Source organism: Echiichthys vipera (assembly GCF_963691815.1).
Source record: "Echiichthys vipera genome assembly, chromosome: 16".
NCBI classification, from domain to species: Eukaryota; Metazoa; Chordata; class Actinopteri; order Perciformes; family Trachinidae; genus Echiichthys; species Echiichthys vipera.
The window spans coordinates 21503112-21524606 of record NC_139841.1 but is presented as its reverse complement, the minus strand read 5'-3'; the positions used below and the strand labels follow the sequence as shown (position 1 = coordinate 21524606).

At 41.0% G+C, this 21495-nt stretch overlaps 1 protein-coding gene across 1 annotated transcript; it reads left to right on the top strand.

The window, feature by feature from the left end:
• Positions 1-1194: 1194 nt before the first annotated feature.
• mtrex (Mtr4 exosome RNA helicase) lies at positions 1195-21489 on the top strand. The gene is made up of 27 exons (XM_083929880.1): positions 1195-1301; positions 2637-2774; positions 3729-3795; positions 4156-4218; positions 4487-4599; positions 4911-5085; positions 5215-5305; positions 6244-6368; positions 6537-6635; positions 6825-6942; positions 7043-7174; positions 10860-10939; positions 11368-11478; positions 11998-12099; positions 13216-13341; positions 13995-14145; positions 14494-14666; positions 14758-14826; positions 14906-15031; positions 15114-15224; positions 15339-15527; positions 17403-17566; positions 18706-18811; positions 19371-19427; positions 19523-19685; positions 20915-21019; positions 21358-21489. The coding sequence occupies exons 1-27, from the start codon at positions 1201-1203 to the stop codon at positions 21408-21410; spliced, it is 3108 nt and encodes a 1035-aa protein (XP_083786006.1). The 5' UTR covers positions 1195-1200; the 3' UTR covers positions 21411-21489.
• Positions 21490-21495: the final 6 nt, after the last annotated feature.

The following is a 21495-nucleotide window of genomic DNA, read 5'->3' as shown; positions in this document are numbered from 1 at the left end:
TGTCGAGGTTGGGTAACTTTTGGACAAACCCAGTTGCCGTACAAGGCTAATTGAAGGAGACTGGGACACCAAAAAACAAATAGACGTGTGAGCTTTGGGTTAGGATGACGCATGCGCAATGGAACTGCAGGTTTTTGGATGTTTCCAGCAGATGCTTACAATTCAGGGAATCTCAATTCTGGACAGAAAATGTAGCAACATTTTTTATCAGAAACAGCTTTAGTGATAAATTATTCACTGGGAGACAAAACATAAACAACATCTAACAAAAATGTGATAAAAACTCATAACATAACATTATATAGCATTCCCTATACCTCCCAAAATGAAAGAAACACACTTCAAGATTATGAACGACATTTATCATTCCAAAGAATTACTTCGGCTACGCTTTAATATAAATGATTATATGTGCTCATTTTGTGAAAGTGATATTGGGACATCCTCAAGCAATTTCAGTCAAAAGCAACTGGACTTGGTTATTTGTCTAGGAAGACGTTTCACCTCTCATCCGAGAGGCTTCATCAGTTCATGTACGCATCTGACCAGGACCAGGACCAGGCTGGTCAGATGCGTACATGAACTGATGAAGCCTCTCGGATGAGAGGTGAAACGTCTTCCTAGACAAATAACCAAGTCCAGTTGCTTTTCCTAAGCAACTAAGTTCCTAAACCATCTGTTGGTACAGTCGGTCGAAGAGCAAACCATCTTGTCACTTATGGAAACACCACCACACGAATGACCGCAGTCCAGGTCCAGATGACGGAGTTAGCGTGCTAATCCTGACAACTAGGCTCCGGGGAGAAGTGAGGGGCCCTTATCATTCAGAAACTTTAACCTCCAATAAAATTAAGATTTGCCTGGTCCAAAAAAATTCATCCCGCTCAGTGTTGTCATGGAGATATGACCTAAACATACAGACTAGAATGTTTTTGTACCAGGCCTTGAATAAGTTTATTTATGCTGTGAAAACTGCCTGTTTAACATGGGGGTCAATGAGACACTGCTCTATTGTGCAAACTACTCCTAGTGGACACTCGGAGAACTGCAGTTTTTGGCACTTCCGTATTGGATCAACCAAGAAGTCGCTGTGGTGGGAGCTTTGCCCCGGCCTCCTTCCATTAGCCTTGTTGACCTACCGGAAGTATTACCGAGAAAAACCTCGTGTTGTATTGTGGGAAGTGTGTGCCCCTAACAATCATGGCGGACGCTTTTGGAGACGGTCTGTTCAGCGTGTTTGATGATGAACAACAAACTACCACAAGCAAAAAGATACCCGCGTCCCTGACACCAGAAATAGGGTAAAAACTTTTTTTTGCACGGTGATGTTTGAGGCTTAAAACCGGGAAGTTCGGTTGTCTAGGGAACCATCGTCATGTGTGCGCGTGTCAGGCAGATAAAACGTCAACTGCCGTGTTTAAGCTAAATCAACTATTACTTAACTTAAACATCAGAAAAAGCACCTGGCTGTGCTGCTAAACGTTAACTGGAAATGTTTTTATATCTGTTGTGTAATGTAAAGCCATTTTTGTTAGACTTGAGAAGTTTAAAGTTTAAATTCTGGCATGCTTTGCTAGCTAACATTAGTTTACAGGGCTCCTGCACCTTTTCCAAAGTCAAATTCAAGCCCTTCAAGGTGCGTTTTCATGCTTTTCCAGGCCCCTTACAGTTGTGACTACACATTTGTATACAGTAAAATACCCAGTAGTCAGTTTACTTATTATTGCACTTGTTCATCACATTAAATTAGATTAAGGTGAGCGGAGACGGGGACATTTTGGTTCAGAGGCGTAAAAACCTTCAAAACATAACCAGTGTTAAGTCAGTTTGATATTCAGAAAAAAAACAGTGTGCATTTAAACCATTTCATTGAATTATGTCAAACCACTTGTGCAACATTAATACTAATATTCCTCATGTATCACAACGCTTGTTTTTAAATAAAACTTTTTTTTCATGATTTTTGACTTGGAGGTGTCAAATCACTTGCGCAATGTGAAGATTAATATTCCTCATCTATCACAAGGCTTGTTTTTAAATAATACACTTTTTAGGATTTTTTTTACAAAACTAAATTAAATCTATTATGCTTCCTTATCTTTTGCCCTGGAGGTGTCAAACCCCTGTGGCTTTGGCCTGTGAGTAGTAAGGTGTGCAACTATATGTGTCATGGTCAACATTTACGTTTTTTAATTCTTATATTCCATTTTCGGATCTTTCAGTCACAGTTAAAACTGGGGACATTTCCGGGGACAGGTCACTGAAAACAGGGATGCCTGGTCCCCTTAAATTAGATGTTATTGCCCTATAATCAGCCAACATGATGTTTTGAGACAGTTTTCTACAGAAGGACGACACATGAAAGGAAAACTAACTCGACTAATGTTAAATAGATCAACAGAAATATAATCAACTATTTTTAAAATCTGTTAATCATCAAATGTCTTTTCTTGCAAAAATGTCAGATTATGCTGTTTTTGGAGATCTTATTTTCCCTGTTATACCATACCATAACATTTCATGCACTTTCAAGCACCCGATGAAACCTGAGTTTACCACTAAGCCAATGTACAATATATCAGGACAGGCTCAGTTAACTACGATTCTGTGTCCCGTTTTTTTTCTCTTTTTTCCAGGAAAGTTATAAGTAAAAATGGCATCGAGAAGGATGCTGGTCCTTCTGCTGGGGTCAAGAGGGAGGCAGACAGTGACGGCGGAGAGGAGCTGGTGTTTGGGAAGAAACCTCGACACGACACAGCCGCTAATGACCTGAAGTGAGATGAGTTGCATCTGTGTGTCTATACAGCGCACTACTTTGGTCCTGTGTTGTTATAACTGAAAGAAAGTATATTTACTTAAGTACAATTTGAGGTACTTTACTTGAGTCTGCTTCTTTGATCTTCCACTTTCTATAGGGAAATAATGTACCTGTTTGAGAGCTCAAGTTACTAGTTTCATTGAAATGCTGCCTACACACACATGTAATATCCAGTAATCCTGAAACAGGGACATTATTAGTTACTGTTGATACTCCTAAGTATGTTTAATATATATATATATAACTATAACAAATTTGAATGCGGGGTGTTTTACTTATACCAGAGTATTTTTATATAAAGGGCATGAGTGCTTCCTCAGTCACTGAAACTTATACAGTCTTAGGGCGCTTTCACACTTTCCATTCGTACTGTGCCCCGTGCTTTAGGGTGATTGTCCCCCCTCCCTGTGGCCCAGGCCTGTTCGTACTCGCATTACTTGAAATGATCTGGGCCGTGGCTCGAATGCGTATTGCCTATACGCCATCATCCCTCCGAGTTTAAGTTTTTTTCGCACTGGTTTTGAATATTTTCATCTGACCAAATCTGCAGTAAACACTCCACCTCTGAGTCACACCACGCAAACCGTTTGGTGTCATCCTTTTAAATGTCCGTCACAGGGAACAGTCTTATATGAATAGACATCAAGACCGCCGTCAATGCTCGCGCCTGTACATGTGCATCCGTGCTTTACAAAAGCCCACCTCTTGCAACCGGGCCGCAGCCGGCAAGTGTGTGCCGCCCCTGGGTGCGATACAGTTGTACTCGCACTGGTCAAACAAACTAGACCTTAGCCGTGAAGCGCGCTTGGGCACGGTACGGATTGACAGTTTGAGTGCGCCCTAATCCAACTATTCTGGTTTGAAATGCTATATAAGATGTTGTGCATAACAGGTGTTTTGTTGTCTTCAGTCTTGCAGAATTTATGCCCCAGGTGAAGGTGGAGCAAGTTGAGACTGTGGAAGGATGCTCACATGAGGTAATGAAAGCAGATTGACAGATCTATGACGAATAATAGAAAAAAAAAACATTAAGGTGTTGGGCACCACGAGCTGCCAGAACAGCTTTAATGCATCTTTCAAGTATTTCTGGAGCTCTACTGGAGAGATGAACACCATTTTTTTAAAAACATAAACACTTTTGTCATGATTGCAGTAGAAAGTGTTGTCTAACATGTCACACCAAACTGGCTTTAGATCATTCTATTCCAAAGGCTACAGCATATGATTCACATCATTTTTATACCAAAGATATGTTGTTATTTCTCAAACTGCCACCTGTCTGATTTCTCTGATTTTTAAACGTCAAGATTGTTAAAGTTTCTGTCTTTCCCTCACAGGTCGCTCTGCCTGCATGTGATGAGTATAAACCACTGAAGCCGCGAGTGGGAAAAGCAGCCAAGGTATAATGCGCCTTTAAATCAGGTCTTGTACTTGTTGACTTAGGTTGCTCAATGTATACAATTGCACTGAAATAAGATTTTAAAGCATGTCTTAACCTTTTGTAACAAACTTTCTTCTAAACAAATTTAACTTTACAAACCTTTCCTTGGAAGCATTTTCTTGACTTTATAACAGCAGCACATTGTTTCTAAAAGGAAACTACATGCATACTATTATTACACCTAGATTGTTTTTCTCTTGCGCTGACGTGTCTCGCTTGTCTGGCAGGAGTACCCTTTTGTTCTTGACCCGTTCCAGCGTGAAGCCATCCTATGTATTGACAACAATGAGTCCGTGCTTGTGTCGGCACACACCTCTGCTGGCAAGACTGTCTGTGCTGAGTAAGTATCTTCAGTAGTTGGGCTCAAATAATCGCTTACTGCTCTGGAGCCCAACGCATGCACCCAAACTAAAGGAAATATATCTTCTTTTAAGTGTAGTCGCATGAACATAACTGTGATTTTTAATACCTTTGACTACTGGCATTGGATCTGTTGCCAATTTATCTGTGTTTAGGTATGTTGTTTGTGCGGCACATGACGTTGATGTCATGGCAACCGCATTTTATTCAAAGATACAAGATACAACTTAGTTTGCTTGACTCTTAAGGGTTAACTCGTGTCAAACAACGTCTTATATTCTCTTCTTGTAGATATGCCATCGCACTGGCCCTCAGAGAGAAGCAGAGAGTGATCTTCACCAGTCCCATCAAAGCCCTCTCCAACCAGAAGTACAGAGAGATGTACGAAGAGTTCCAGGATGTAGGACTGATGACCGGTGACGTCACCATCAACCCCACCGCCTCCTGCCTTGTCATGACCACAGAGGTAAGACGTCTGAGAAAGTGGAGTTGTTGTGAGATTTGGCTAACATCACCTTTATTTATTGTGGGGTGGTCCTTGGAAAGAAGCAACACTAAGATGTTGTTCTGACACAATAAACTGCTTTTCTCGAAGATCCTGAGAAGCATGCTGTACAGAGGCTCCGAGATCATGAGGGAGGTGGCGTGGGTTGTCTTTGATGAGATCCATTACATGAGAGATGCAGGTGAGTACAGAATCAGCACAGACAGACACATTATTGACTAACTGAGTATGAACCAAATTAACGAGTGGAACCATGACTTACTTTGTTGCAAACAAAATTAATCACATCCCTTTGGGAATGTGGCTTTCGGACACGCTCACCCCTTCGGTTCCAAAAATGTAAAAGCTGAGATTGCACGTCAACTTTGTTTACTTTATTTCAAAATTAGCTCCTTCACCTGTGGCTCCCATCATAAGTACGCACAGGAGCGCTCATCAAACCAACTACGGCATCCCCAGAAAATCAAAGCAAATTGTGTCTCCATAAAATAGAAACTGCTAACTCAAGTAACCAAACCAAATTCATCCTGCATATTTAAGCGATAAATGTCTTATGTTCTCCTCATGGGGGCCCTCCACTCTGAGAGCTCTGTCTGACCTGCCTGAAGGGTTGCCGTCCTTGGGGTTGTCTGGGCCTGGATAGCTGGGGAGTTCTGACCCAGGGACGTATCCGTGTAGTGTGTGTGTGTGTGCTATACGATTGAAGGAGTTGGGATGTCAAGGGGGTTTATTTTCTTTTAATGTAAAGCACTTTGGGCTGCGTTTTTATATGTATGAAAGGTGCTGTATAAGTAAAGCCGATTTGATTTGATTTGAAATCAAACATAATTATTATACCAAAAAATGGCTCTATCAAGTGCTCCAGAACGGTTGTACAAGTTATGTACAGGTAGGATGCTTATCACAAGGAAACAAAAATCCCTAATTTGACCTGAAGTAGGGCTGACGCTAGAAAAAACAGGCTGCATTCATAAAACATTTACAAGTTTTTGCACTTAAGAGAGTTTGGTAAAACCGACTTGAACAAACCTCACAGAAAAACAATACAAATGATTTACGATAAGATAACAAACACATTCTTGCTATTAACAAATCTCTCTGCTTTCTGTGTACTTTTAGAGCGTGGTGTGGTGTGGGAGGAGACCATCATTCTACTTCCTGACAATGTGCATTACGTCTTCCTGTCAGCCACAATTCCCAATGCCAGGCAGTTTGCTGAGTGGATTTGTCACCTACATAAGCAGGTGGGATGTTGTCCTGGCATTCGTTATAATCTGTGTAATCTGTGTATCTATGTAAAATGAGGATAATTAAAATTATGTCTCAATGAAAGGATCAGGATAACATTTGTGTTGTTTTTTTCCCCATTTTGTTACACTATTAATGATGTTTCTCTCTCACGTCTCCTGCAGCCATGTCATGTCGTCTACACTGAGTACCGTCCCACTCCACTGCAACACTACATCTTCCCAGCAGGCGGCGATGGACTCCATCTGGTTGTTGATGAGAATGTAAGTACACCTACAAACTGAGTTATAATAGAGAGTTGACTTATTAATCCCATAAGAAGTCAGTGTAGAAACTGGTCTCATATTATCTCAAGATGTTTCTTTGTCTCCTAATTTTGGATGCATTCATCAGGACCAGTGGATGCACCCAAACCTGATGCACACCTTATACATGTTTTGCTTTTCCTTCAGGGAGACTTCAGAGAGGAAAATTTCAACACAGCTATGCAGGTGCTGAGAGACGCAGGGGATTCTGGGGGCAGCGGAGGCGCCAAGTGGGACCCAAGAGGACGGAAAGGAGGCACTAGAGGTGCGTCTGTGTCCGTTTTCAAGACTAAATTGTGTAAATGTCTTAAATTCAGTCCATCAGAGTTCATGTTCATGGATACTCACGTGCATGCTTTCCTCAGGTCCATCCAGTGTGTTCAAGATAGTGAAGATGATCATGGAGAGGAACTTTCAGCCGGTCATCATTTTCAGCTTCAGCAAGAAAGAATGTGAGGCCTACGCTCTGCAAGTAGCCAAACTGGACTTTAACAGAGGTACGTGTATTTGTGCCACCATTCGGCACCCAGGCGCGTGCGCGCGTGTGTGTGTGTGTGTGTGCGTGCGTGCGTGCGTGTGTGTGTAACAAACCAACTCCAATACTTGGCCTGTCACTGTGCAGATTTACAACATTACTACTTATTATGTAATACACTTGTTCTAAGTAGGTATATACAGTAGTCCTAGTGGTTTTGTGACGTGTGTTCAGTTAAAGGTTTATGTCAATAACCAGTAGATCGATGGCAGGTTACGTGTCTTAAGCATGAGATCACTGCCATTTTCCTCTCCTTGCTAAACCGAGTGAGGTCATATAATCTGTCAAACTGATTGAGCAGGATGTAGATCAATGATTTTTTGTGTTTACAGCGCATTGATTCGTAGCCCACTTAAGGCCCGTTTCATAATCTAATGATTTTTTTCTAGAGCTGCAAAAATAAGCAGATCAATTAATCAGTGGGTCGACAGAAAATGAATTGTGGACTATTTGAATCATAGAATAAAAAGTTTAGCCATTATTTAAGATGACACATGCCGATTCCTGCTTCTTAAATGTGAGAGTTTGATGCTTTTCTTTAAAGGCATTATAGTAAACGTAATATATTTGGGTTTTGGACTGTTGGTCAAACAAAACAAGATATTTTACACTGTACACTGTATTTTACACTACAGTAATCTCTTATCCAAGTAATTATTAGTTGCACCCTAATATTTTCCATTCTGAGGTATCCGTTATTCTTCTAAGCTAAATTAAACCCCATTGCATCTTTTACAATGATCATATCTAGCTTATATTCAGAGCCTCTGAGCTGGTTGTCTTGGCACACTTAAATGCCAAAACAAATAGGGAGGGAGTTTAAATTAGGCAAGCGAAGCCACTCACCAAAATGCTGAATTATTGGCAAGTCAAGCTGCGTGAATCCTCCCCACTGAGTGATTGCCGTGATTGTGGCTTATTGTGGCTCCACAGCCGCTGCTGCAGTGGATAAGTGAAGTTGCTTCATGAGGACAAATCTCTGCATGATGGGAGATAATCCAGCAGCAGACTGAGTTTGGCAACAATCCACCTGGTTCAGGCTTTTTTTAATCTATTTTTTTTATTTAAAAAACGAGGACTAAAACATGCTTGTGAAGTCTTTCTTGAGAAACATTTCCTCCCTCATCTTTGGTTTGTTTTCCCTGCATTGTGACATTTTTATAAATGAGGTTTGTTTAAATGCTGAGCTCTTCCAACAATGAAGCCCTTTTTTCTGTCAACACTGCCAATTTTTACATTAATATTGAAAGAAAATTAGAAAAACTCTGCCAAAGATAACTTCTCATTTCCAACGGTCCAACAGCCTGATTGTCTTAGAAAATGAGGCACATGGTGTCCAGCAATAGCAGTCCGATCATTTCATTAGACTAAAGATAATTTCACTTGATTGAGGAAAAATGTTTAAATAAAATAATCTGATTGGTAAATGAGTCAAATTGTGACATTAACATTATATAACAAGCTTCATGACAAAATGTGATCGATGTCTGTCATGGCTAAAATCATTATTTAGCCATTTTGCAGTCTAAAAAGATGTTATTTTCTGTCTTTATGTCCGTCATTTGGAAACCACTTCTCCAGTTTTTCTCTAACAAAAAGCCAAATTGCTTAACCGACCATCTGTCATTGTCAACCAGCGACTCACCGCCCCCCATTCCCTCTCTTCTACCTTTTCTACTTTGTGTTTTCTTCCCTCCTTCCATATAATCCATATAATCAAGTCTGTTTTTATGAAGACTAAAGAAAGACCGAGGCCCCCCTCTTTCTCCTTTTTCTTCTACGCGCTGTGACACATAGTTTCTGGGCAGTGTTTGTGGAATGGCAGAGCTGTGTTGGAGTCAGGGGACCAACTGGTGCCGAAACACAAACGGGCTGACCTAACGCAGAAGTGCAGTGTCAAACAGGCAAACTTTTGGTGGGTTCATTCAAAGACAGGTGGACGTAAAGCCAGATTATGATGTTGGGATGCTGACCTGCTGCAGTAGCAGTTTTGTGGCTGTACAGCAGCATTATAGAGGTTTTGACCACTCAGAGCATGAGGTTAATGAAGTCTGTCAAACCGGCAGTTTGGTCACATTGTAGTGACTTTTGTGTGTTTCCTCCGCAGGGATATTTTTTGACTTAAGGAATTCCAGGAATAATAGTTTAATAATGTCGGGCGACTTGCAAGAGACAGATTTTAAAAAAATAAAGGTGAAAATCGACACTGCAGATGCTGAGACATCCTGACCTTTAGTCCAAGAACACTCGATACATTTTAGAAAAAACCACATCTTCAACAACATTTTCTTTTTTTTTCATTAGGCCCTTCGGGACTTGTACTGACTAGTATATACCCCTGTCTTGCAAACTCAACATTCCTGGTTTGCAATGTAGGCTTTCTCCCCAAGATTGGAGACATCAAATGTGTCACTTAAAACAGTTTGACTGAGTAATACTCCTCATGAAATCATTTTAAAATCGATTGGAGTAAGCCTTTAGTCCCTGACAAGGTACCCTGAAAACTACCTGTCAGATTGATTGAAGTTTTTTACAACCATCATCGGGACAATTCTTCTAGCTTTACTTAAAAAAACAAAAGCTAAAGGGCTGATTTCCACTGAATTTACTGAGTCCAATCATACTCCTCAGAGGTTTGAGGTTCCCTTTTGTCCCAACATCAGAACAAACTTGAGACTTCTAGCTAAAGTGCGTGTTAGTGTGTGTGCATCCTCTAGGGGCCTAAAAATGCTGCTATATTAGACTCTTGGCTCTTAACTCTAAACCCTGCTCTGCGTGATACAAAGTAGATATTTTGTCGGGCTGCTTTACTGGTGCCATGGATTCAGCTTGGACTGCTCGCTTTTTACATCTGCCCCAGCGTGTTTGTCTTTGTCATTGCTTTATTAATCCATTAAATAAGTCCCATGGGCACTGAAGTCATTGGAAATTCAAAATAAATAGTGAGTAATCAGACTTGGAAGTCCAAGTTTGTGAGTAACACAGGCTCATAAGAAGGAACGTTTCCAAAAAGAGCTTTATGAATAAAGGAAGATCTGTGACTGAGCTTCCACATGGACAGAGATAGCCAACCAGCCACCATGTAACAATGCAATGTGATTAGCACAATAATAAGACGCTGCTGGTGGTGGCACATTCATATACAACAGATAACAGTAAGTGTTGGTATAACACGTGGCAGCATTAAACCGCTTTCCAGGCAGTTTGTTTTTGTAATAAACGCCATCTTCAGTCTTTTGAATCAGTTGAACAGCTTGAACAAGGATTTATTAAAGTTTTACGGCACAAGAGATTTCACAAAACATAACTTAAATTAGAGAAACCCTTTTGTTGAAACATATGTCTGCAATATCTGATAAAATCTAGAGTTACCACAGACTTCCAGCGTCATTTGCTTGCTCAATCCCTGGGTGGTAAACTAAATTCCATTAGAATAAAAACAGTTGTTCCACATTAACCGCACATGCCAAGCGAAATTATATTTTAAAATTACCCGTGTGTTTGTGTGTGTGTGAGTTCGTTTGTGTGTTTGAGGAGTAGTTGAGACAGTTACAGGAGGTAAAAAAAAGTGGCTTTGTGCTCATATTAAGAGCATTTTCTGAACAGCTATGAGAAGACGTTGTTAAGAAATGCACTGTTTGTTCCAGATGATGAGAAACGTCTGGTGGAGGAAGTGTTCAGCAACGCAGTGGACTGTCTTTCAGACGAAGACAAGAAACTCCCTCAGGTGAGGAGGACTGAACTCTCACACTCTGTTTCCTCACAACTGGTGTGATGTTTTGATATCCATCCATGATGCTCTGACTCAGCCCAGCACTGCCGCCTTGTAAAAAAGGAAAAAAGGTCTCCGTTTCCCACAGAAGACAGTTAAACTGCCTTAATATAAATGGCTGCACAGATAATGTCAACACGGGCTCAAACACTGAGCTCCTGTTATTCTACCCTGCTGTGCTGAGTCACATGATGAAAACCAGCCATGTCGACTTGAGGTAACAGTTAGTTAGTGGTTAGACCGCTACGGTAAGAGCAACGGCAAAGCCAACAATGTGTCACGGTTTTCCACTACAAGACTTCGATGTTTTTGCACTCTCTGTTTCGTATGAATGAACAAAACCAAATACTACAAACACTAATCTGCCTCTCTGCATTCTTCAGGTGGAGCATGTGCTACCGCTGTTGAAGAGGGGAATAGGAATCCATCATGGAGGCCTACTGCCCATCCTCAAAGAGACCATAGAGATTCTATTCTCTGAAGGCCTGATCAAGGTATGATTACACATTTAAACAAAGTACATGTATCCCCCAGCAGGACTTGATTTGTGAAGACGTTCAAGGAATGTTCACCTACTAAGTTTATCATCAAATAAGGTTTAATATGCTTGAATTTAAACATTGTGTACACACGGTATATAATTAATTTCAAGCACTCACACATAGATGAGCAGGAGCATGTATTTTTGATAAAAAATAATGTATTAGTTATATGGCTTATAAGTCTTATAAGTTATTCTTGTACACACTTCACTTTTAGTTGTACTTTTTCTTTAAGAGCACCAGCCTTTGTTTAATTTCATTCCAGGACTTACCCATTGAGTACACTTCACACAACAGCTATCCAGATGTTTTATGAGTTACAGAGGCATGCAACATGTTAATTAGATACACACTGCCTTCCTGTAAGAAACACTGAATGAAGACATACAACTCCACAGGACGCCTTTTTTTAAGCTGGATTGAATATTTGGATGAGATTGTCTTAACACTGTATTTCTACTGTCATTTCAGGCCCTGTTTGCTACAGAGACATTCGCCATGGGCATCAACATGCCGGCTCGCACTGTACTCTTCACCAGTGCACGCAAGTTTGATGGCAAGAATCACCGCTTTGTAAGTGCACACAGTCATTGTCACATATTATGTCAATAAAGATATTGCAAAGAGGAAATCATCACAGTAAATGTATTTGATTCCCCTCTCCTTCCTCATCCTAAGTCACATGCAACGTCCTAAGGTGTCTTGTGTTGTGAGACTGACATTTCCATAGCAGTGGTTGTGAGTACACATGAGCAGGAAGATGAGCATACAACGTGTTGTGTATGTGAACCAGGAATCCATCTTTGAAAAAGTTTCTCTGCCTTCTACGAGGCTAATCTCCCTCTTACTGCACCTTCAGTGAGCAGCCAGTAGAATATTAAGACTCCCCATAAGCGGTGCTGTCCCTTTAAGCAGCATCTGTGGCCTTTGTGCAGTGTGGAGTTGTCACACAGCGTGTTGCTCTGAAGCCTTTATAAGGTCTTCAAGTCCTGCAGCTCGCACCGCCACATAAACAGCCACGTATTGTTTATAAGAGCCGGGGGCCGTGCGCAAGTGTGTGGAGCTGCCGTCACTTAGAAGCACCCGTCATCTGCACTTTATACACACAGAGTTCCAGCTCACATACATAAAGGCTTGAAGAGAGATTGTGAGAGAGAAGTAAACTGCCCTCCAAGAAGTTCATCAGGAACATCTGGTGCCTCCGATGGTGCCAAAGCTCCACGCAGGCACTCACACATTTAAAAACACCCGATTCTTATTCCTGAAACACAGTGTGTTTCCAATCAAGGGCTGGTCCCGTGGCATCAGATCATTTCAACACACAAATAATCTGAATTCTTTTTTTGTGCATTTTTTATTGCTCTAAGAACAGTAGATATGTGGAGTTTAATCAGAACCACGTGCAAAACAGAGAATAGTCCCCAGAGGCTCATGGGAATCTGGTTCAGTTTCTTCCTCAAATAGCAGTTTATCATCCATCTAGATTTTTGTTACTAATGCAGATACAGATTTGGTTATATTCTCATTCAAATATGTGCAGAATGAGAATGTCATCACATTACGTCTCTCCCTGCCTCCCCCGTTTCTGTCTGGCAGATCAACAAATATACATTATGTTACAGGTACAGAGGAGCATTCACTAAAAAAGGTTTTTCTTCTTAATTTCTTGTGTGTTTTCATGTGGTCTAGATTACATCAGGTGAGTACATCCAGATGTCTGGGCGAGCCGGTAGGAGAGGAATGGACGACAGGGGAATTGTTATTTTCATGGTGGATGAGAAGATGAGTCCAGCTGTGGGGAAACAGCTACTCAAGGTATTGTGACTATGTCTGCTGCATTGTTGTTGCTTTTTTAGATACAAGTTCAGGTTATTCTTCTGAATGCAACTTCTAGTCAACAATTACATCTTTGCAATCCTCTTCAGTGCTGTCTACACACTTTCTGTTTGCGAGAACAGTCCAACTATCCCATCAGTGAGACATTTTTCCCTGCTGTCTTGTCGAGAAGTTGTGTGAATGATTGAATGGGAATAGTCACAAGTGGCTCTTAAGTGGTTCTCTCCATGGACTCTCATCTGGCCATTTGGTGCTCCTTCAAAAAGCCGACAACACAGTCACAGGGAAGCCAGAGTCTCTCTGATGTTTGTCTTTGATTTGACATATTTATTGCTGCTATAAATATGTAGCTGCATATCTTTTGTAAGAGGTTGCATTAATGTAAAACTGTTTGTTGGCTCCGTCAGTGCTTAGCTCCTTTCTTGGAGAAAGCTGTTTCATATCTCTGTTTTTGGAGGAGAATTGCAAAACCCCTCTGTGTTACATTTGGGGAAAGTGACCTCATACCATCTTGGCACTTTTAGTAAAATGCAAACAACATTATCTACATGCATAATCAGTCACAGCTGTGTATTATTCATATTATTATAGTTAGTTATATGTGAATGTTTATTTTTATTCTGTCTGTATAGGGCACAGCAGACCCTTTGAACAGTGCCTTCCACCTGACCTACAACATGGTGCTCAACCTGCTGCGCGTGGAGGAGATCAACCCAGAGTACATGCTGGAGAAGTCTTTCTACCAGTTCCAGCACTACAGGGCTTTGCCTGGGGTTGTGGAGAGTAAGCATTTCTTTTTCATATTTACTACAGCACACTTCAGGCTGGATCAGCAAGTAACCTGTAGAGGAACTCTAGATTCTGCTGATACAGTGATATCTGTATACTTGATTAGTATTTATTTCAGGTTTCTCTGATTGGTTTAGTTAATTTTACTTGACAGCTTCCCAGAGACTGTATTGTATTTTAATTGTTTCCATTTTATCTTTTAGAAATGGTAAACTATTCTTTTAAATGAGACATGCAAGTGAATAAAACAAACCCTGTTTTGACAGTTGTGACCTGCTGAATGCTAAATATAATGCCCTGTGCTTTTGTTGCCCACATCATATTGCTGAATTTTCTGTGCAGAAATAAAGAAGTATGAGGAGCAGTACCATGGCATTGAGATTCCCAATGAAGAGGGTGTGGTCACTTACTATAAGATCAGACAGCAGCTGGCCAAACTGGGTAAAGAGATTCAAGAGTTCATCCATAAACCCAAATACTGCCTTCCCTTCTTGCAGCCCGGGCGACTTGTCAAGGTAAAGATTCACACACTCACAGTTTGACGAAGTGACAATAACTATTGATTTTCAACATGTCATTTCATGGCTCTTTGTTTTGATCCCACAGGTGAAAAATGAAGACGCTGACTTTGGCTGGGGAGTTGTTGTAAACTTTTGCAAGAAGTCTAACGTGAAGGTAAGTTGGTGTCACAGTGTCACACGTATGTGAGTCCATTTACATGTGGCTGTGACTAATGTGCATTTCCCCATTTAAGACCAGCACAGACTCTGAGCCGCTGTATGTGGTGGAGGTTTTGGTCCACTGTAGTAAGGACAGTGTTAAAGATGCTGCGACTGAGGCTGCTAAACCGGCTGCTCCAGGAGAGACTGGAGAGATGCAGGTGGATGCAACAAACACACAAAAACAAATTACTACATGTTTAGGTCGTTAGGGCAGCTTTAACTCTGATCGTGTTTGTCCAGGTGGTCCCAGTGATGCTCCACCTCCTGACTTCCATCAGCTCAGTTCGCCTTTACATCCCCAAAGACCTGAGGCCCTTCGACAACAGGCAGCTCATGCTCAAGTCTATACAGGTACAAAATGCAGCCACGTTGAAACAAAGTTAACGAAACCTGTGGAACTCAACTGAAATCAGTATGTCAATAGTTTCTCTTTCTTTTCTTTCCCTCCAAACATTTTCTCTGCAGGAGGTGCAGAAACGTTTCCCAGATGGCGTTCCTCTACTCGACCCCATAGACGACATGGGCATAAAAGACCCTGCACTGAAGAAAGTTATTCAGAAAGTGGAGGCCTTTGAGCACCGCATGTACTCCCACCCCATGCACAGCGACCCCAACTTGGAATCTGTGTATTCCCTCTGTGAGAAGAAAGCTCTGGTGAGAAACTGTGTTTGTCGGAAAGTTAAAAGTCCGCCATAGAAACACCTAAATGTCAAACCTGACCGAAACAATTTAACAACAAACAACCTAGTTTAACACAGTTACTATTGAAATATATCTTTCCCTTTCATCTACATCGGCGACTTTTTTGTTAGATTACAATCTGTGACCTTCCATCGTCTTTTCCTGCCAGACAGGTCGGCTTCAGCCGTACATTCAGACAAACACAGGAAGAAAGCGAGGACATTAGTCCTGCAGGGCCTCACCCTCAGTTATAGGTCAGATAACAGAACCTCCTCCTCATCAGTCTTTCAGGAAAATATTGAAATGCAGCACATGCAGTCAGTTAAACACAACAGTTGATACACTTCCTGTTCCCTGTTACAGGAAAGTGTATGAATTCAGCATTAGAACACACACAGTCCCATAATAATATATTGGCAACACTGTAGGGAAAACAATTGGAAATGCGACACCAGAAGTGTTTACATGTACCTTTTTTCAAAATAAAATTCTACACCCGATACACAAACGAAGATATTATGATGTCCTGTTCCATAATTTAGTACAACGACATCCACAATATTGCATCCGTCAGACTGTTCAGTTGAATTCAGTACAATTTCTTACATATTTGGGAAGGTAAAAGGCCGACTGCGATAATGCAAAACAGCCAAATTGGCTTCACCAGTGGGACGGGAAAAAAGTAAGACAGACTATGTTTGACAATTTGCATAAATATTTACATCCCTCTGTGGCCTCGTGTGTGTGTGTGTTGTGAAATGATAGGTTATACAGTGCAGTTTAAACAGGATTACTTTGTTTGATCGTCAGAGATTAACCTTCTCGTCTGTTGGCATTTCTCTACAGCAGCTAATCCTCCTCCTCATTTGTGCAGCTGACCTCCGCTTAAAGTACTAATACAACACCCACATTGCTTGTTTAGCAAATCTCATCTCATCATACCTTACAAACATAACGGCTGTTAAAGTTCAGGGTTCGTACAGGTGCTTGAAATCCTTAAAAATGCTTGAATTTTAATGTTGTGTTATCAAGGTTTGAAAAATGCTTGAATTTTGGATCGAGTACTTGAAATGCTTGAAATTCTATCCACATTTCTTGCACAACAAATATCTATAAAATTCTTTCATTTCATTTTTTATCCTTCTGTTATTACAAAACACAATTTTAGTTGTTTATAGCATAATCTCTTTTTACGTGGTAAAATGGTAAAAAACAATCAATATGTATGTATTTGTAGAAATCTATAATTGACCACAGCTGGACGGGGCTTGAAAATGGACCTTGAAAGGGGTTGAAAAGGGCTTGAATTTGACCTTGGAAAAGGTGAACCTCACTTGATACCATGACAAGAACACTGTTCATTTTGATAGGGCTATGTTTGATGCTTTTGCAGCATTCTCTACAGGGAGTACGAGCATCAGGAAGGTTCAACTTTCCAGCGGACACGTGTCAAATAACATCACTATCTCACACGCAACCACCACTTCTGAGAAATTACGCTATAATTCCCCAGAATTGTTTGGGTAATAAACCATGCTGGTGAAATGTCTTTGTGCATGTGTTGGCTTCCTCGGCACTGAGGTGTGTTGTAATTTTGAGGGGTAAAGGTTAAAGTGCATAACGAGCATCACTGGGGAAAGATAAGCAGGTAGATGAACATCTGTTGGCAGATGACTCGATTTCTCCACTCCTTCGCTATGAGATCTATCATTTCAAATGATCTCATGCACAAAACAGCTGGTTGTATCACTGTTCTTTATAATCACAAAGTGTTTTCTAGAAACCCTGGAAGAGCTTCGACCAGTTGACATTATGTAAAGATTTAATTATACGCTTTTGTGTTTTAAGATCGCAGCGGACGTTAGAACAGCCAAGAGAGAGCTGAAGAAGGCTCGCACCGTCCTGCAGATGGACAAGCTGAAGTGCAGGAAGAGAGTTCTGCGACGCCTCGGCTTCGCCAGTCCGTCTGATGTCATCGAGATGAAGGGACGGGTCGCCTGTGAAATCAGCAGGTAGGGAAGGACGGAGCGCACAACCAACAAACACAATTTGTATGTGTTTTTATTTGCAGATTTTGTGGTTACTGACATGATGAGTCATCTTTTCAAGCCAGATGACTCAGCTGTCTATAGACAAATTGGCACGGTGATGTAGTGGTTAGCACTGTTGCCTCACAGCGAGAAGGTTCCAGGTTCGCATCCCGGCTGGGGCCCTTCTGTGTGGAGTTTGCATGTTCTCCCCGTGTCAGCGTGGGTTTTCTCCGGGTTCTCCGGTTTCCTCCCACAATCCAAAGACATGCCCGTGTTAGGTTAATTGATGACTCTAAATTGCCCGTAGGTGTGAATGGTTGTCTGTCTCTGTTCGTCTCTATGTGCCCTGCGATAGACTGGCGTCCTGTTCAGGGTGTACCCAGCCTCACGCCCGATGTCAGCTGGGATCGGCTCCAGCGACCCCGACAGGATAAGCGGTTGAAGATTAATGAATGAATGAATTAATTCATTAATTAATTAATGAATGATTGATTTATACATACACCGCCACCGTTGGCTGAGTGGAAATAAACACGCTGACACTGATCGCAAAAGCAGAGATATTTTTGGTTGGTCACTATCGTTAGTCCAAGTGAAGGTAGACTGTGAGTGTGGTCTCAAAGCATTTTTAAATTGTTTACGACACATGCTTTGAGGAAGAAAAATCCACATATTGCTTCTGTCTGACTGTGAAACTGCTACATGGATTGGCTAATTAATGACACACAAGGATTTGATAATAAACATTTGGGAGAGTAAAACTGATTTCATGGAACAAAGGTTTGTGGCTGTTACTTTCCGTTATTGCCCTCCCAGAGTCTGTTTGTTGCTTGAGCAGCTGGTAACAACACAGCCTTTAACACAAACAGTTTAAACTACTTCAGCCAACACCCAAGATGTGTCTATTATTGATGAGATTGAAGGTGACTCTGGATGTTATTTGGTGAAATATTGCATTAATTGTGGTTTAGGGAATCGTGAGTCCGGCCAGGGCTGAAAAACAAAAGGGATATCCACGCCAAATTTCTGAATAGTTACTTAAACTGTTTTAACAGAAAAATGAAGAGCTGTATCAGATCATTATGGTAAAGGAATAAAACTCTGCGTGTGAATCTTTCCAGTGGCGACGAGCTCCTGCTGACGGAGATGGTGTTCAACGGTCTCTTCAATGATCTGACGGTCGAACAAGCCACCGCCCTGCTGTCCTGCTTTGTCTTCCAGGAGAATGTACGAACAAACGCACACATCTACACACACACAAACAGATACTAAGCCTCTGCCCGAACACTGCACTGAGATAAACAGCTGATCCTCGTTCCCACACAGTCAAGCTCTCCAGTCAGGCATTCTTGGCCTCTTCTCCTGCACTGCAACCAAAACAGAAACCTGAGGTTGCTGTGTGTTTGTCTTTGCTAATGAAGCCTGTTCTCTCAATGAGGCAATCCAGTGTCAGACGGTTTAACAAACCTTTTCTTTGGCTCGAAATCAGCTCAGTCCGCAGGGCAAACATTGTACATCTGCTGTCAGTAACTTGTACTGAGTAATAGTTATTTTGAAGTAATTGTTTTCAGCAGAGACAAGCAGGATCAAATGTTTGAGGCTTATTTCCTGTCATCTTCTCATTTTAATACTGGATGTTAAAAAAACAAAACATGTGACGGGGAGATTAGATTTCTATGTTTCAGTTTTTTTATGTTGCTTAAATGGCAACATATTTTGCCTGGAGTTTGTAAAACAAACTAGAAAACAAATGTGTGAACATTAATGACGCCTTTTTGCCCTTCAGGCCAGTGAGATGCCAAAACTGACTGAACAACTAGCAGCTCCTTTGAGACAAATGCAGGTGAGACGACATAAAACAATCTGAATCAAGTAGTTTGTTTCTAACGGATACAAGTTTGAATTTGATGGAAATGTGACTGTTTTTGTTGTGTTCAGGAGTGTGCAAAGCGCATCGCCAAAGTTTCTGCAGACGCCAAGCTGGAGGTGGACGAGGAGACTTATCTAAACCAGTTTAAGCCGCACTTGATGGATGTGGTGTTCGCCTGGGCTAACGGCGCCACGTTTGCTCAGATCTGCAAGATGACGGACGTCTTTGAAGGTGTGTCATTCATATTAAGATCCAGCTGGCATGAGTTTAACTGCAGGTGTTGAACTTAACCTCAGGTACAGTTTTGAGGTACTATAGCTTAATTTTACAGCTATAGCTACTCGTTACTTTTCAGATTAAGATTCTTAAGAGATTAAGATAAACTAATACCCTTATATTTAATTACCCTAAAAACTTTTTCAGATGATTTTACTTAAATTATTGCTCAAAGGCCCCCAAAAATATCCAGTATTTCACAAAAAAGCTAAGCTGATTGAGGATCAGAGAGGTGAAACTCTTAATAACCCCAAAAATCCAAGATTAGAGTAGCGTTAAATTACTACAAATTTGTGAATCAGGATTTTAAAAAACTGTTTAGCAGTTCAAAGCTCCGCCTAAACAAGCGATAGCAATAAAATGCTACTTACACAATAATGCATCAGTAGTATTCTCATAATGTAAGTTCTAATAATATGTAGTCACGGGGGACATTTTCTCTGCAGAAGAACTTTAAGAAGTATATTTTGCTGAAAACACAAGTAAAGGATGTGAATACTCTTGTCACCACCGCAGGGGCACAACATGGCCTTTACAAAACGATCACATGTGCCGTGTGCTGTCAGAGGCTCACTAATTGATTTACTAAGTGTAGTTTTTCATTTGAACCCAGTCCCAAGTTCATCAGTGTCCTCACAGTTTCCTCATGAGAGTCTCTTAACGTCCAACAATGACTTCAGCTCTTGAACATTACATGGTATCGTAACGAGGAAGTGTTGGGCTGAGTAACTGGAGGGAGTATTAGATGTGTGTGTGTTGGTGAAGGAGGGAGACTTTTCAACTAACACTTCGTTTTTACAGCTCTGTTATTTCAAGTTTCTGTGTCTTTTGGTCACTAATTATCAGGAGAACTGGAATGAAATGCTCCGTTTAAAGTAGATACGAATTGATCTATTCGGTTATTATTGGAAACCTAACTCTCCATATATGTTAAGTTGTGTGTTTGCCTGTTGATATATTGCACACTCTCCAGGCATCAATCTCACTTAATTGGAAGCTTACAAAATAAACCCTCTTCTCATAATACCACACCACAGTTATGCAATGGAAATTATGTTGAAATAATGGAGGGGAACTACATTCTTCTATTCAACGTGAATGAATGCTGGATTATGGCAGCAAACTAATTAAAACATTACATTCACACACTATACCCTGTGTGCGTTTGTGTCCGTCTTGTGTAGGGAGCATCATCCGCTGCATGCGTCGCCTGGAGGAAGTGTTGAGACAAATGTGTTCTGCAGCCAAGGCCATAGGCAACACCGAACTGGAGAACAAGTTCGCCGAAGGTAAGAAACAACAACACTGAAACGACAGTCTTCTTCTATGACTTTTTGGACAAATCATGACGTCAACTCGGAACTCTTGCACTCCTGGGATGTTGTGAAAAGCATTTTTTTTACTGTTTTCTGACCCCATTTATATATCCGAATAATACCTTACATGGGCAGATAAAATAATCATTAGTTACAGCACTAACTGTTTCACAACCTGTTAAGTAAGTTTTAAGACCTCATTCATCATTATCCTAAAGGGGGTTAAAAATAAAGCACTGTTTATAACAGCAACAGCAGAATGTATTTTGGTAAATTCCTCCTGAATTGACTCTTAATTTCTGTCTCTGCAGGAATAACGAAGATCAAGAGAGACATTGTTTTTGCTGCCAGTCTCTACCTATAATAACACCACGAGCAGCGCTGGAGGACAAATGCTGTTTTTGACCTTTTTAGTTCTGATTAATGGATCTCTTGCTTCTCTTTTTAGT